This window comes from Canis aureus, chromosome 7 (assembly GCF_053574225.1).
Source record: "Canis aureus isolate CA01 chromosome 7, VMU_Caureus_v.1.0, whole genome shotgun sequence".
NCBI classification, from domain to species: Eukaryota; Metazoa; Chordata; class Mammalia; order Carnivora; family Canidae; genus Canis; species Canis aureus.
In genome coordinates this window covers 29,732,734-29,748,434 of record NC_135617.1, presented here as the reverse complement: position 1 = coordinate 29,748,434, position 15,701 = coordinate 29,732,734, and the positions used below count along the sequence as shown (strand labels likewise).

The 15,701-nt window shown below is 41.3% G+C and overlaps 1 protein-coding gene and 1 long non-coding RNA gene across 5 annotated transcripts; one reads left to right on the top strand and one right to left on the bottom strand.

Moving 5' to 3' along the window:
* Window positions 1-1,243: 1,243 nt before the first annotated feature.
* LOC144317202 (uncharacterized) lies at window positions 1,244-12,494 on the bottom strand. The gene is made up of 3 exons (XR_013383135.1): window positions 12,052-12,494; window positions 2,929-3,095; window positions 1,244-1,886 (listed from the first exon to the last, which is right to left on the bottom strand). It is a non-coding gene; the product is annotated as an uncharacterized LOC144317202 (long non-coding RNA).
* TPBG (trophoblast glycoprotein) lies at window positions 12,228-15,428 on the top strand. 4 transcript variants are annotated; one of them, XM_077903253.1, is made up of 2 exons: window positions 12,228-12,414; window positions 13,133-15,428. In XM_077903253.1, exon 2 carries the CDS (start codon window positions 13,462-13,464, stop codon window positions 14,722-14,724), a length of 1,263 nt encoding a protein of 420 aa, XP_077759379.1. In that variant the 5' UTR covers window positions 12,228-12,414; window positions 13,133-13,461; the 3' UTR covers window positions 14,725-15,428. The 4 variants fall into 4 exon arrangements, with proteins under 4 accessions (XP_077759379.1, XP_077759381.1, XP_077759380.1 ...); XM_077903255.1 differs by having other exon boundaries at window positions 12,397-12,410; XM_077903254.1 differs by lacking the exon at window positions 12,228-12,414 and adding an exon at window positions 12,580-12,684.
* The last annotated feature ends 273 nt before the right edge of the window (window positions 15,429-15,701 follow it).

Genomic DNA, 15,701 nt, shown 5'->3' with positions numbered 1-15,701 from the left:
AAGTAATTTCTAATTTTTCTTTTGACTTCCTCATTTACCCATTGGTTATTTAGTTATGTAGAGTCTAATTTCCTCATTATTTGTGAATATCTCAAATTTCTTTTTGTTATTAATCTTTAATTTCTCTCCAGTGTGATCAGAGAAATACTTTCTAAATTTTGAAACCTTTTATATTTACTGAGGCTTGTTTTAGAGCCTAGCACATAGTTTATCCTGGAGAATGTTCCATGTACTCAGACAAATGTGTATTCTGCTGTTGTTAGAATTCTATGTTGTTGCATAGAATATTCTATGTCTGTTAGGTCTATTTTAGATATATTTTCAAGTTTCTATTTGTTTTGTTGATATTCTGCTCAGATGTTCTATTCATTATTGAAAGGGGGTATTGAGTTATTCAATTACTATTGTCAGGTTTTCTATTTTTCCTTTCAATTTGTTTGTTTTTGCTTCATGTATTTTGGGGCTCCCACTGTTAGGTGCATATATAATTGTTATAATGTCCTAGTAGACTGACCCTTTCATCATTACAAAATGCCCTTTTCATATCTAGTAACATTTTTCATTTTAGTCTACTGTGTTTGATAATATTTTATTATATTATATTATCCATTCTAGATTCCCTGTGGTTGCTATTTACATGATATACCTTTTTCCATTCTTTTACTTTCAATCTATTTGTATCTTTGAATATAAAATGCTTCTTCTGTAGACAGCATATACTTGGATCAGGTATTCTTATCTGGTCTGACAATCTCTGCCTTTTGATTAGATTATTTAACCCATTCATATTTAATGTTATAATTGATATAATTGTATTTATGCCCGCTATTTTAGTTTCTAAATTTTTACTTTCTATTATCTCATGTCTTTTTTGTTTCTATTCCTCCTATTTCTCTCTTTTGGATTAAATAAATATTTTTTTGAGTTATACTTTAATTACTATAATTACTTTTTCATGATTTTAAAATTTATTTTGTCTGTGATTACTCTAGGGATTACTATATACATCTTATCAGAATCTACTTTAGATTTATACAAACTTAATAACAGTGTGATACAGAAACATCACTTCTGTACAACTCTATTCTCTCTCCCTTTTGGACTATTATTGTTATGCATATTATATATATACATTATATATACATATATATGTATATTACTAACCCACCAATATATTGTTATAATTATTACTTTGTATAATTTTATCCTATTAATCTAGCTAAGTAAAGAGAGGAAAACAAGCTTATATTTACAGAGTTTGTTTTATTAACCTTATTTACTCTTTTTGGTTCTCTGCATATGTTCCATGGATTCAAGTTACCATCAAGTGTCATTTTCTTAGCCCAATAAGACTTTGTTAACATTACCCTTCTTTGTACTATTGTTGGCAAATATATATATTTTTTAATTAATTAATTTATTTATTTATGATAGTCACAGAGAGAGAGAGAGAGAGGCAGAGACACAGGCAGAGGGAGAAGCAGGCTCCATGCACCGGGAGCCCGACGTGTGATTCAATCCCGGGTCTCCAGGATCGCGCCCTGGGCCAAAGGCAGGCACCAAACCGCTGCGCCACCCAGGGATCCCGGCAAATATATTTCTATATGTTCTTATCTAATCATATAATTGTATACATGGTATTTTATACAATTGTGTTTTAAATCAGTTAAGAAAAATAAGAGACATGCATTTATACTACCTTTTATAATTAAAATGAATTCTTTTCTTTATATAATAACATTTTAACTAAATGTTATGGGGGGTTGCATCCACCCTCCAACAAATTCACATGTTGAAGCCTCAATGTGATAGTATTAGGAGGTGAGCCATTGATGATAATGTCCATGATAATATTAATGTCCTTAGAAGAAGAGTTTCCTCTCTGCCTGTACACAAAGAAAAGGTCACGTGGACATACAGAGATGGTTGTTACCTACAAGCCAAGATATGAGGCCTCAGCATGTAACCTACCCTGACAACACCTTGATCTTAGACTTCCCAAACTCTAGAACCATGAGAAATAAATTCATATTGGTTAAGTCACCTAATTTATGATATTTTATTATGGCAATCTGAGATGATTAAGGCATAAATTAACAAATTCAAGCAGGGGTAGTGTTTGAAGTCAGTATCTGTGTTTTGACCTTGGGGGGGTTGGGTTTCTTCTTTGCTCTTTCACTGACTCTCTCTGTGAACTAGCTGGCCTATGATTCTGTTTGGTGTTCTTAATTAAGAGGAGCTATTGTTTTTGAGGGCTCTTAATTTAAAAAATAAAGTGCTAATTTCTTCAATATATACAAATCAATTAGGAAAAGAAAAAAATCCGAACAAAATGGGCAAAACATATGAACATACAGATTTAAAAAATAAATATTTGTGATTTTTAAACATATAGATTGTCAACCTCACTTATAATTAAAAAAATACAAATTAGAGCTATACAAATATTACATTTTCATGTGCAAGGTTGGCAGGAATGAAAAAATGATAACACAGTCCCAACATTATTGGTGAAGATATAAATTGTTACAATAATCTCTGAATGGTGCTTTGACAGTACCTATCAAAATCACAAAAGCCCATATTCATATTCTAAGGATTTACCCTAGAGATATACTGGCAAATGTGAAAGATAATGTATATATATATATACTCATTAATCATTGCTGCACTCCTTGTAATAGCAAAAAGCAGAAAACCTTCTAATATGAGGTTGTTTAAATAAATTATGTCACATCGGTTTGTGGTAAATTGCACACTAGCTCCATTTCTTCAGATTTTCCTCTGTACGAGCCTTTTACTGTATCATTTTGTAGTGCTCTTCTACTGTGGATGTAGTTCCCTGCTCTTTAGCCTTAGCACATGATTTGCTTTGGCTGATAGCATGTTGACAGATGTGATGCCGGCAATATTTGGAAAAGGACTTACCTGGTTTAGGCTTCCCTTCTATTGTGCTTCTATAGTTGTCAAGAGAAGAACATGCCTCGGCTACTCCATTCATCTTAGGAGGAAGGTCATAGGCATTTGGAGAAGAACTGTGTTCAAATAGGCGTCTCAGTCAGGCCCAGCCTAGAGTAGGGCATATCAGTCAATTTCTAGAAGCAGGAGTAAACCCAGATTAGCAGAGTTTGCCAACCAACTCCAACTCAGATTATACAATCCTGCAGGTGCATACACTATACACATAAAGAATTGTTTCAAGGCACTGAGTTTTGAGATGGTTTATTACACAGCTATAGATAGCTAATACACTGCAATGGATACCATCTATCCACAAAAGAGTTCTATATTATAGTAATAAGAAATAGTCTCTGACACTTATGGTTCAATTAAATTAAATACAGAACACTGTGAAGTAGTCAATCATTTGTGAAAATAAATTTGCATAATATGCACATGACTAGAAGGATGCACAAGAAAAGCTGATAAAAGTTAGTTGCCTATAGAAAGGTTAACCAGATAGCTGAAGGACAGGAGGAGTGGAAAGAGAATTTCCCTTGTATACCTTTTTGTTACTTTTTAATTTTCAACTGTTTAAATGAATTATGTATGTTAAAAAATAAATTGAGGGCAGCCCGGGTGGCTCAGCAGTTTAGCACCAGCTTCGGCCCAGGGTGTGATCCTGGAAACCTAGGATCAAGTCCTATGTCAGGTTCCCTGCATGGAGCCTGCTTCTCCCTCTCCCTGTGTCTCTCATGAATAAATACATAAATAAATAAATCTGTAAAGAAATAAAAAATAAAATAAATTATTTTTTTAAATTCAGGGTATTCCTTGTGCTCTGAATTCTTCTAGCAATTGTTAGAGCAGAAAAAAATTCTGAAATAAGTTCAGTTTTTCTTCCTTCACAAATGCCAGTTTTTTGCTTAAATGATTCTGGGATTCTTTACTTTTCTCTTAAATTATGAGTTTCAGCAGTATTTGTCTAGTTGCATAGTTCTAGTTTATTATTATTTCTTAATAGCTAGAATATATATATAAAGAACTCTTAATTAAAACTCAGTCCCATGGGGCTTCTGGGTGGTTTAATCAATTAAGTGTTGGACTCTTGATTTTGGCTCAGATCATGATCTCAGGGTCATGGATGGGATGGAGCCCCAATCTGACTCCATGTTCCACTTCTGCTTGAGATTCTCTTTCCTTCTCCCTCTGCTCCTCCTCATGCACTCTCTCCCTCAAATAAATAAATAAACAAATATTTTTTTAAAAACAAAAATTCCATGAAAACAAACAGCCCCAGTTAGAAAATGGACAAATGAATTGATCAGACACTTCATGAACGAAGATAACACAGGTGGCAAATAAGAACATCAAAAGGTGCTCACTATCACTGACCAATGAAAAGCAAAATGAGATACTACTACATACTTTTTAGAATATCTAAAATTAAAAAGTTTAGCCACGTCAAGTGTTAGAAAGATGTGGACCAACTGGAAATCTTCACTGCTAGAGGTAATATAAAATAATATAACCACTCTGGAAAACAGTCTGGCAATTCCTGAAAAAGTTAAAAATAAATTTGCCATATGACTTAACCATTCCATCTTTTGTAATTTACCCAGGTGAAATGAAAGCATGTATCCACACAAAGATTTGAACATGATTGTTTATCAGAGCCTTATGTATGATAGCCCCAAACTGGAAGCAAAACTAATATCCATCAACAAGTAAAGGGATAAACAAAATATCCTATATCCATACCATAAAATACTACTCAGTTAAAAAAAAAGAATGAATTACTGATACTCAAAACAACATGGATGTTATCATACTATGTGATTCCATTTATATAAAATTCAAGAAAATTCAAACTAATCTATAGTGATAGAAATGAAATCAATGGTTGCATGGGGATGAATTTGGGTAGAGGTAATATGTAGATGGAGTGATTATTAAAGGTCATGAGGAAACTTTTGAGGGTGATAAATATGTTCATTTTCTTTATTCAAGGGTACACATAAGTCAAAACTTACCAAGTTAGGTGCTTTAATTATATGCAAAAGAAAATTGAAAAAGAGGGCAGCCCTGGTGGCTCAGCGGTTTAGCACCGCCTTCAGCCCAGGGCCTGATCCTAGAGACCCGGGATTGAGTCCCACATCGGGTTCCCTGCATGGAGCCTGCTTCTCCCTCTGTCTGTGTCTCTGCCTCTCTCTCTCTGTGTCTCTCATGAATAAATAAATAAAATGTTAAAAAAAAAAAAAATCGAAAAAGAAACCAAAGGTTAGAATTTGTAAAGCTGAGCAGTAACTACACAGATTTTCGTTATACTGTGTTTTCTATATTTAATAACAAAATATTTACATTCAATTCAAAAAGAAAACTAGATTTCCCACACTTCAGATAATTGATTTAATAAACTTGTGGAAACAATAAGTTTTCATGAAAACAGGGCCCCTGCCTCTTTTATTCACCATTGCATTCTTAGCTCTCAGTACAGTGCCTAGAAGCACTCATCATACACTTCAAAATTATTTATCTAATAAGTTACAAATAAATTCAGCTTATTCATAATAACTGGTTATTTTCTTATTTTAAAAAATCTTCCAGTTCCTATGGTAAAGCTTAGAAATTATGGAACAATTTTAGAGTGTCAGCCCGTACCGTGGTGTGTAGTTGATATTATCAGAAAACTCTATTATCTATCTATCTATCTATCATCTATCTATCTATCTATCACCTACCTGCCTACCTATAGTTATATATTCTATATACGTTTACATTCAGGCAACTTGTACCAACAAAGTCCTATTGGCACCCTGTCTGATTATTAAACACTTATTAGTCCATGTTTGCATGCACCATTCTGATTGCTAAACAATTTTGAGGATCATCCCTTCATAAATGTCATCACATCAGTGTTCTTGGGGTCAAGTACTTCATGATGCTACACAACCTTCCAAAAGGTTTTGTTCAAGTTCAGTACAGGCATCCTTTGGCATGCACTCAGTACCAACTCCTTTATGCTACTATCATCCACACTGCTCAAGCCATATGACTGACCTTGGTTTGATTTTGTCTCGGTAGTTAAACTCTTGACTTCCATTTTTATTTTCACTGCCAAGGTGATGTGATAAATCTCTATTCCAAAATACATAATATATTTAGTTCTCTCTTCTTGGGCTTTTATATCAGGATCTAAACTGAATCTGATACATATTCACTTATTGGCCTCAAATATTTCAAGCAGTGCTAGCAGGCAACTTATTAACCTATGTATTTTAGCTCACTGAGTAAGACTTATAAAATACATTAGAGAGGCTTGGGTCCTGTAGTCAGGTTTTGGCCTAGGTCTGTCTGCTGAACCTCTGCCATGGACATGCAATAGATTGCCTGTCAATGTGTCAGGATTTGACATTTTTTAAAGGAGAATTTCTGACTTTGGAGGTGGTTCTGTTTGGAAGACAAAGTAAGTACCACAATAAAAAGCACATTAATAAACATTTATTGAACTGTATTAAATTTAATTGAAATTAATTGAATTTGGATGGTGGATACAATTACAACTGCTCCCATTTCTTGACTGAATTCCCGTTTTGGTTTAGAACCCAGTTTGGGCAAGAACTAGAGAAATGGAAAAGCTTCAATGTCACTTTCAAAGTTGAATTACTTAACATTAGAAAAAGAGTATTAGGTAATATCACTGATTTAAATATTTATCAGAATTTCCTTTGAAAAAAATAATTTCAACCAAATAAGGTAGATTTTTCTTTAAACAAAATTCACTATTCTATTCTTTAGCTATTTTTCAGCTTGTTACAGCCAAATTTGACTCTTCATTCTAGAATTATTAGGATTTCTCCTGGACATCACTGAAAATATTGAAATTATTTAAAATGTTATAATTTTTCGAATGATAAAGGTCTGTATTCCTACCTCCATACTAAGTCGCCACAACTTATAGATTCTAGCTCTTAAATATCTGTATAGGTTATTTTTAAAACTTGTATTTCCTTTTTAAAACCAGTATTTTATGAAACCCCTCTTTACATAAAATTTACCTTCACACATAAATTTTAAGTATATACTATAATATAATATAAAGGAGAATAATTAAATATTAAATAATATTAACCTATAAATGTTTGGGCATAACTATATTAGAAGACCTAATGTGGTAATATACTTCCACCTATTTATAAACAGGCTGATATTAAGAGAAAGTAGACCAATATTCAAATAAATAGTGAAAATAATTTTTCTTTGTATTAGACATTTTGAAGTAAGATCACCGTGGATGCAATAACTACAAATGCAAACTGATACTGTAGGTTGTATTAGAGATTCAAATAGCATGAGTGGCATAGCTGTCAGAAATAAAATTTTGTAAAGTTCCAAACAAAACAATATAACTATAAATACTTGCAGTTTCAATGTAAAATGGAGTTGTTTCTAGGCTGAGATAATTATAATCTGGTTTTTCATCTACAAGAATGTCTAGGTGGATATTGGAATGCCATGTAGGTAGCAGAACAACTTTTCATTGCATATTATCCCTAGCCTCTACACACTAAATGTCAATCATAGGGACAGCCAGAAAAAAATGCCTCCACAAGTATTCAAAGTGTCCACCAGGGGCAGTGTCACTCTGTTGAGAACCACTGGTCTATGTAACCTGTTCCTGCCTTGCTAATCTTTTACCACTACTTTAGTTAGGTTCTGCAACAACTAGCACTTGGATCTCTCAACTTCTCTCCCTGTCCTTAGTCTTTTCTGCCCATATTTCACCTTTCAAACAGATAGCAAAAGCGATCTTCCTAAAATGCACATCTGGTCCTGTCATTTCCTAGCTGAATATGGTCAGAGGCTCCCCAACCATAAGGGATGAAGTCAAACTTTTTAGAAAAGAAAACAGCAATCTGATCCCACTGTATTTCAAATTTGACCTTGTACACCCTCCAACATGTGCTGTGCTCTTCCCCATGTATTCTCTAGATCTGAACGAGTTCTCTGAGTCTTTCTACCAACTTGCCCATCTGTGGTCTCTGAGTTCTTACTAATAATTCAAAAAGTTATTCAAGCATTGCTTCTACAGTGAAGCTTTCTCCAGACAATCTCTCCTCATGCTTACTGTTAGATAGTCAGCCTCTGCCACTAGACTGTGAATTTAATCTGACAGTAGGGATTTTTATGCTCTCTACCTTTGCACCTCAAGAACATCAATGAGGTAGAGGCCATATGGAAAAGTCTTAAGTTAAACACTTTCAGAGTTGAATGAGCCTCTAATATTAGCTATTTGGAGTTCTGCAGATTACCATATATTTATCTTTCAATATTTTTCCTTGAAGAGTCACATAGTTCCATCCAGTTTAACCTCTCCACCAACTATGGCACTCTACCTTGTTCTTTCTTTAGTATTTATTTAAACTCCAATACATTTGGAAACATCTTTGTTATATTTTTCTTTTACTAGCTCCAAACCCCACTGTAGGGACTCATGAAAAAAATGTCCTTTTTGACCCAACCCAAGTTTATAATTTACTTAATTTATTTAGCTTTACATAATTTACTTAATTTAGCTTTAGTTTAATTTTTTACTTAATTTACCTTCTTTATATATCTTAGACAAGAAGCCCATATCTTTGTTGTTTGTTGTGGTTTAAAGTATTGATTCATGGTTTTATGACATATGTGCTTGATGTTATTCACCAATACTTGATTTTGCTTTAGATTATTTTTCAGATTTGAGATTATTTACTTTTATCAGTTATTTTGCTAATTTAAAGCAGAGACCAAAATTAAGTGGTCTTAAATTATGTTGATGTTTGTCCATGTTGAATTACTTGGCTTCCCTCTGCCTCATGAGGGTGGCCATAATCAATCATCCTTTTTTTTTTTTTTTTTTTTAATACTACATTATTCCTTGCCTTCCTAGGACTTAACAACTATATTTCAGCAATTTATTAATGACTTTCCTTTGGGTCATTAGAAGAAAAGTAGATCTTGTAGAGACAATCTAAATAAATGATAGTACAGAGACATTTTCCTGGAGGCTACAAAGTGACCTATTGAAATACACTAAATTGGTTCTTCTCCATTAGGACATTCAGATCCTCCTTTTATTTCATTTTGGAATGAAAGAATAAATGGGGAACAAATGTGCTCTGAAATCTTCTGTCCTCCTCTAGAGCATGGAAATAGCATCTCACACAAAAATTTTTCAAGCTGTCAGGAGTAAGGCAAATATGATAATTTAAGATAATTAAATGCTTAAGACAATCCAAATATAATGGATCATACTAAGCTTTTCTCACTTGAAGGAAACTTCTTTAAAAAGCAGTTCAGTTACTGATCTAAATGTCTTTCAATAAGGCGATTTAAAAAATGTGGTATAACAATTCAAAGCACGGAATATTTTGCAATCTTTAAAAAAGAAGAAAGCAAACCTATATGTATGGACATAGAATGATATATGAATGTCCTAAAATAAGAAAATTTATGAATAATACATACACTATGATCCCATTCATATAAAAATAGCAGAAACAATTAAAATATATACAAGAGAGAGGAGACTGGAAAGATACACAACAAATTGCAGTCAATGTTGTACATTGAAAGCTTTAGTTTCTGTGACTGTTTCTTCCACCAGGGTACAAGTTCCCTGGCTGTCAGATCAAATAAGGGTATGCCCAGTTAAATTAGAATTTCAAGTAAACAATGGATTTTTTTTTTTACTATTAAATACATCCCAAATACTATGTAGGACATACTTATACTGAAAAATTATTCATTATTTATCTGAAATTCAAATTTAACTGGATGCCCTGTATTTGTTTTGTTTGCTAATTCTGGCAATTCTACTGTAAGAGGACCATAAACTATTCATCTTTATACTTTTGTCATTAGCATACTTAAAGATATATAGTTGCACAATAAATCCTGAGAGGGAGACTAATTCAGGAGGGCACAATAATAACAGGCAATTTTGCTAAGTGTGTTACATATATTATCTCAATTCTAATGCAAATACCTTAAAGTTTTATTAGTGGTTCTATTTTACAGAATAAGAAACAGAGGTATACAAAGGCAAATAGTCAATGAGGGAGCTAGAGATGGTCCCAAGTTTCTGGGTCCTAATTTAGCAGCCATAGCCAACTGCCAGCTGCAGGGAGCAATAAGGAGAAAAGGGGAAAGAGAACCAGGGTGAGGCTTTGGTTCTGTCAAAGTGTAGCTGAGCAGGACCGCACAAACTCCTTAATCTTGCTAGAGTTGGAATGTGGGGTATGTAGGCGAGGCAGACGACTCTGGGCCCCCGTATCCACCACTCATCCAAACAAATTACATAATTTATTTTTGCCTCAATTTTCTTGTCTGTACAACTGGAGTAAGAGGACCTACCTGAATACTGCCACGATGAGTATAAGACATAATTTCTTTAAAGCGATCACAAGGCTTAGCTAGGGAAATACCACTCAGTCCATGCTAGTTATTACTGGCCTAGAACCCCAGTTTTTTCATTTGTAAAACAGAGTAACAACATCAATAAGCAGACAAGACAGGAGTACTAATGACATCGATATTGCCAAGTTGATTTGAGTATTAGATGAGAAATATGTATTACCTTTCCCAATTCTTTTTTTTTCTTTTTTTTTACCTTTCCCAATTCTAAAGTGCTTCTCATTCTCCTTGAGTACTTGCATTTTGGATCAGAACCAGAGTTCATACCACGCCAAAGCATTGCTACAATTTCCCCCCTGAGTAATTAATTTTGTTTTAAAAATTATCATACAGTAAAATCAATTCTTTGGTGTATAAAATTTAATTAATTTTAACCCATATAGAATTATGTAACCGCTACTACAGTCTGGATACAGAACATGAAGATAGCTTTTGAGATTCTTTGTTCAAAGTGTTTCACATTCTTGTTGCAAAACACTTAAAAATAAGAGGGGAAAAAAAAACTTAGATAACCCTGAAGATACCAATTAGCAAGGCTGGCTTTTTGTACAAATCTCGGCAGACTCCAACCCCTCTAGGTCTTGTCTGGGCCGTTTTTTGCTGTTGACTCTGCAGACTATCTCTTTCTAAAAAGTAATCAGGAATCAGCTTGAGGGTTGGGGCATTTCTTCACGCTACAGGGACGTATCACAGGCACAAACTTCAGCATTCCTTATTTGCTCCTTTTTATATTACCTTCCAGAACTTAATTTTCCCAACTATTTCCTTTAATTGCCATTCTCCCTCTCAAATGAAGAACCTGGGACTACCAGCACCTTCTCACCCTCTCAGGAAAATTCTGGGAATACAGAGTCCTTGAGAGAGCAAGGGTGGAGCCTTCAGGACCCTAAAGCCCTCCGATGTATCTGCTCCTCCAGGTAGAGTCAATCTGTCCCTTCCCCCGACTCCATCCTCTCCACTTCCCCCTTCTGGCCGGGCACCCCTGGAAGGATAGACTTCTGGACCACACTTCTGTCCTCTAAGAGCGGCCACTTTCCATCCCCCATTCCGCCGCGTGGGCTCTCCCAGTTTAAGTAACTTGCGCTGACACACCGGGGCCACATCCGCTTTCCTGGGTGACTCAAGTCATTGCTATTTGCCTTTTCTTTCTAGGATGCTTTGGCTGCTGTTTTCTCCCTCTGCTTTTAATTTGGGGAGAAAAAAAGGCAATGAATCAAGAACGAATCTTGTCTCCCCCATCCTCCCCCACCCCTTTAAAGTTGGCTCTCTCCGTTCTGAAGTTCCGTGACTATCCAAGAAGTGGGGGGGGGGGGGGGCTAGGCAGGACGGGACAGGTGGGGCCGCATAATTACACCTAAACCTCAAGTAGGCATGTAAGCAGCACTTTGGTGGGAGACTTTCTGAAGCTCCCTTGCAGCTTGCTGGGCGTTTTGCTGCCGCCGCTGTAGCTTTTCTGCTCCTTTCTTGATGTCGCGGCTTCGCGTTGCGCTGTCACCCCTAAATCTATCTCCTTGCGGCCCTAGGTCCCTAAAATCAGGGTGAACTCCACGAGATTCACCCGCGGTTTTCTTCGTGTCCAAGGTAAATACAGTAGGCAAAATGAGGAACCACCAAAGGATACAGGGGAGGGGGGGGAGAGAGGGATCCCCTCACCTTTTCCGACACATTCCTCGTTAATTTTCACCAGGAGGAAGCGCGCGGCCCAGGTGCCCCCCTCCACCCCAGAGTCCTTCCTTCAACCCCCGGGCTGCGCGCTGGCGGGTGGGCGGCGCGGGGGGAAACGCCTCCGGCAGGCCCGGCCCTCCCCCGCCCCCCGGCTTGGTTTTTCCCAGCTGCGGAGGTTGGGCCAGGGGCTGGGGTGCGAGGAGAGTCGGCGCCCGCAGCGCCGCGCCGAGCGGAGAAGTCGCCGAGACTCGGGGCGGACGGCGTGGTCTTCGGAGGCGAGCGGCGGGGAGCCCGCGGCGGAGGCGCACCCCGGGCGGCGCGGGCACCCCCCGCCCTCTGCAGGGAGAGTAGGTAGCTCCGGGGTCCCACGGCCGCTTTGTTCGCGGCGTCTCCCCTCCTCCTCGGAGCGGACTCGAACCCCCCTCCGGGATCCGAGGGGCTAGCGGGGGCGCGGCCCGGGGAGGGGGGAGGGGGAGAGGGGAGGGAGGGGGGAGGAGGAGGGGGCGGCGACAGCTGCTGGGTCCTCCACTTCCTGCTAATCCGGGAAGGTACCAAAAGAGATCAAAAGACTCCTGTAACCTGAAACTTCCCTCTCCTCCAAACCTGGACCGGGGAGGAGAGGTCCGGGCGGGGGCGGGGGCGGAGACCCCGGAAGGCAGGTCGCCGGGGGTGGGGGGGCGGCGGGGGCAGGAGCTGGGAGAGTGGGAAGTTTGGTCGGGAAGGCGCTGGGGATTTAGCGAGAAGTTAGACCGGGGGGGGGGGGGGGCGAACCGCTCGGGAGGGGAGGAGGGCGGGCGGCTGGAAGGGGGTGTGTGTATATATATGCAGTGTGGGCCTGGGCGGAAGGAAGGCTTTACGCTGGGTGCCCCGGGACGCGCACCCCTCTCCCGGGTAAGCATGTGCGTGGAACCGGGGGGGGGGGGGGGACCCGGACGGGCTTTCGCGGGGAGGTGCCGGGGACCGAGTGGGGCGACTTGGCTGGGAGAGCCCGGGTCCCGCGCTCGGGGGAGCTGCGGCCGCCGCCGCGCCTCCCGCCTCCCGCCTCACGCCTCTCTCCCGCCTGCCCCAGGTCCCGGAGCAGACCGAGCGTGCGGCGCCAACTAGAGAGGCCGGGAGGTGGCCCCGGGGCGGCGGCTGGAAGACGAGCGGGAGGAGGAGGAGCGCCGAGCCGAGAGCCCCGACGCGCCCGCCGTGCGTACTTTCTGGAGAGGGCAGGGGCGGGGAGCCGACCCCGGCAGGGGGCGCCGGGTGACTCGGGGTCCCTCCCTCCTGCGCTCCCACGCGAGGAAAGTTTTCTCCTGCCGCTTCGGGCCGGCGCGCGCCCTCCGGCCCCAGCCCTGAGCCTTCGGAGCGGGCGCCGTCCCAGCCCAGCTCCGGGGAGCGCCGCGCCGCGCCGCGATGCCTGGGGGGTGCTCCCGGGGCCCCGCCGCCGGGGACGGGCGGTTGCGGCTGGCGCGGCTGGCGCTGGTGCTCCTGGGCTGGGTCTCCTCGTCCTCGCTCACCTCCTGGGCGCCCTCCGCCGCCGCCTCCACGTCGCCGCCGGCCTCCGCGGCGTCCGCCCCGCCCCCGCTGCCGGGCCAGTGCCCCCAGCCTTGCGAGTGCTCGGAGGCGGCGCGCACGGTCAAGTGCGTTAACCGCAACCTGACCGAGGTGCCCGCGGACCTGCCCCCCTACGTGCGCAACCTCTTCCTCACGGGCAACCAGCTGGCGGTGCTGCCCCCCGGCGCCTTCGCCCGCCGGCCGCCGCTGGCCGAGCTGGCCGCGCTCAACCTGAGCGGCAGCAGCCTGCGGGAGGTGTGCGCCGGCGCCTTCGAGCACCTGCCCAGCCTGCGCCAGCTCGACCTCAGCCACAACCCGCTGGGCAACCTCAGCGCCTTCGCCTTCGCGGGCAGCGACGCCAGCCGCTCGGGCCCCAGCCCCCTGGTGGAGCTGATGCTGAACCACATCGTGCCCCCCGACGACCGGCGGCAGAACCGGAGCTTCGAGGGCATGGTGGCGGCTGCCCTCCGAGCGGGCCGCGCGCTTCGCGGGCTGCAGTGCCTGGAGCTGGCCGGCAACCGCTTCCTCTACTTGCCTCGCGACGTCCTGGCCCAGCTACCCGGCCTCCGGCACCTGGACCTGCGCAACAACTCCCTGGTGAGCCTCACCTACGTGTCCTTCCGCAACCTGACGCACTTGGAGAGCCTCCACCTGGAGGACAACGCCCTCAAGGTCCTTCACAACGCCACCCTGGCGGAGCTGCAGAGCCTGCCCCACGTCCGGGTCTTCCTGGACAACAACCCCTGGGTCTGCGATTGTCACATGGCAGACATGGTGGCCTGGCTCAAGGAGACAGAGGTGGTGCCGGGCAAAGCCGGGCTCACCTGTGCATTCCCGGAGAAAATGAGGAATCGGGCCCTCTTGGAACTCAACAGCTCCCACCTGGACTGTGACCCTATCCTCCCTCCATCCCTGCAGACTTCTTATGTCTTCCTAGGTATTGTCTTAGCCCTGATAGGCGCCATCTTCCTACTGGTTTTGTATTTGAACCGCAAGGGGATAAAGAAGTGGATGCATAACATCAGAGATGCCTGCAGGGATCACATGGAAGGGTATCACTACAGATACGAAATCAATGCAGACCCCAGGTTAACAAACCTCAGTTCCAATTCGGATGTCTGAGAAACAGTCGGGGACAGAACAAGGGCACCTATGCATGAGACGTAGACTTAAGCTTTATTTCGTCTAGGCTCGCTCCACTTCCACCCTCCTCCACTCTGGACACCACTGACCTTGACTGAAGGCCGTGAAGGGAATTTGCTCCCTCCTTATGCGAAGTTTCTTGGTGTGTCTTGTTAACGTAAGACGATGAAAAACTGTGCATAGTGTTTTATCCTCTCCCTTTTCTTGGAACTCAACACTTGTGGAGGAATTTTTCAAGTTTCAGCATGAACATGGACTCCTGGCTGTCTGTTTCTCTTAGTACAGTTCGAGGTGTAGCCAGTGTACCCACACAGATAGCATTCAACAAAAGCTGCCTCAACTTTTTTGAGAAAAATACTTTATTCATAAATATCAGTTTGATTCTCATGTACCTAAATTGTGGAGAAAATAAATGCATTCCATAAACTGCCTGCAGATCTTAGCAAGCTCTTCAAAGTAACTCCGTAGTACACAGGAGCACCTGCATCCGAGAGCATGCTTACATTTTACTGTTCTACCTATTACAAAAAATACCTTGCAACTTCAGATAACTTCTTTGACAAAGTGAATTACTTTTTTGGTTGCAGTTTATATGAAACTATACTGAAGTTTTTTTATAAACTGCATTGAGGTCCAACAGACTAAATTGTTAAGAAAAACTTCAATAAAGATTCTTAAAAGAATTACAGTTGTGTTCAAGTTTGCTATTTGAAAAAAAAAAAAAGGATTAGGGGCAATGATGTTGAATGGTCTTGGTTCTGATGGTATTTAAGGTATTAGTTATAGCTGAAAATGAAAGTGGAGTGGTGTCTCAAATAAATAGACTTTGAAAATAGTTTTGAGATGGTGGATCCTTTCAGGATTTAAATAGAGAATTTGAATATTCATGTAATAGACTTCTCCTGGTCCCAAAGTTAATGCTATTCATGAAAACAATTTTATAAGAGCATTATAAA

Coding starts and splice junctions, on each gene's coding strand:
- TPBG (XM_077903253.1), top strand. CDS start 13,462: ATGCCTGGGGGGTGCTCCCGGGGCCCCGCCGCCGGGGACGGGCGGTTG.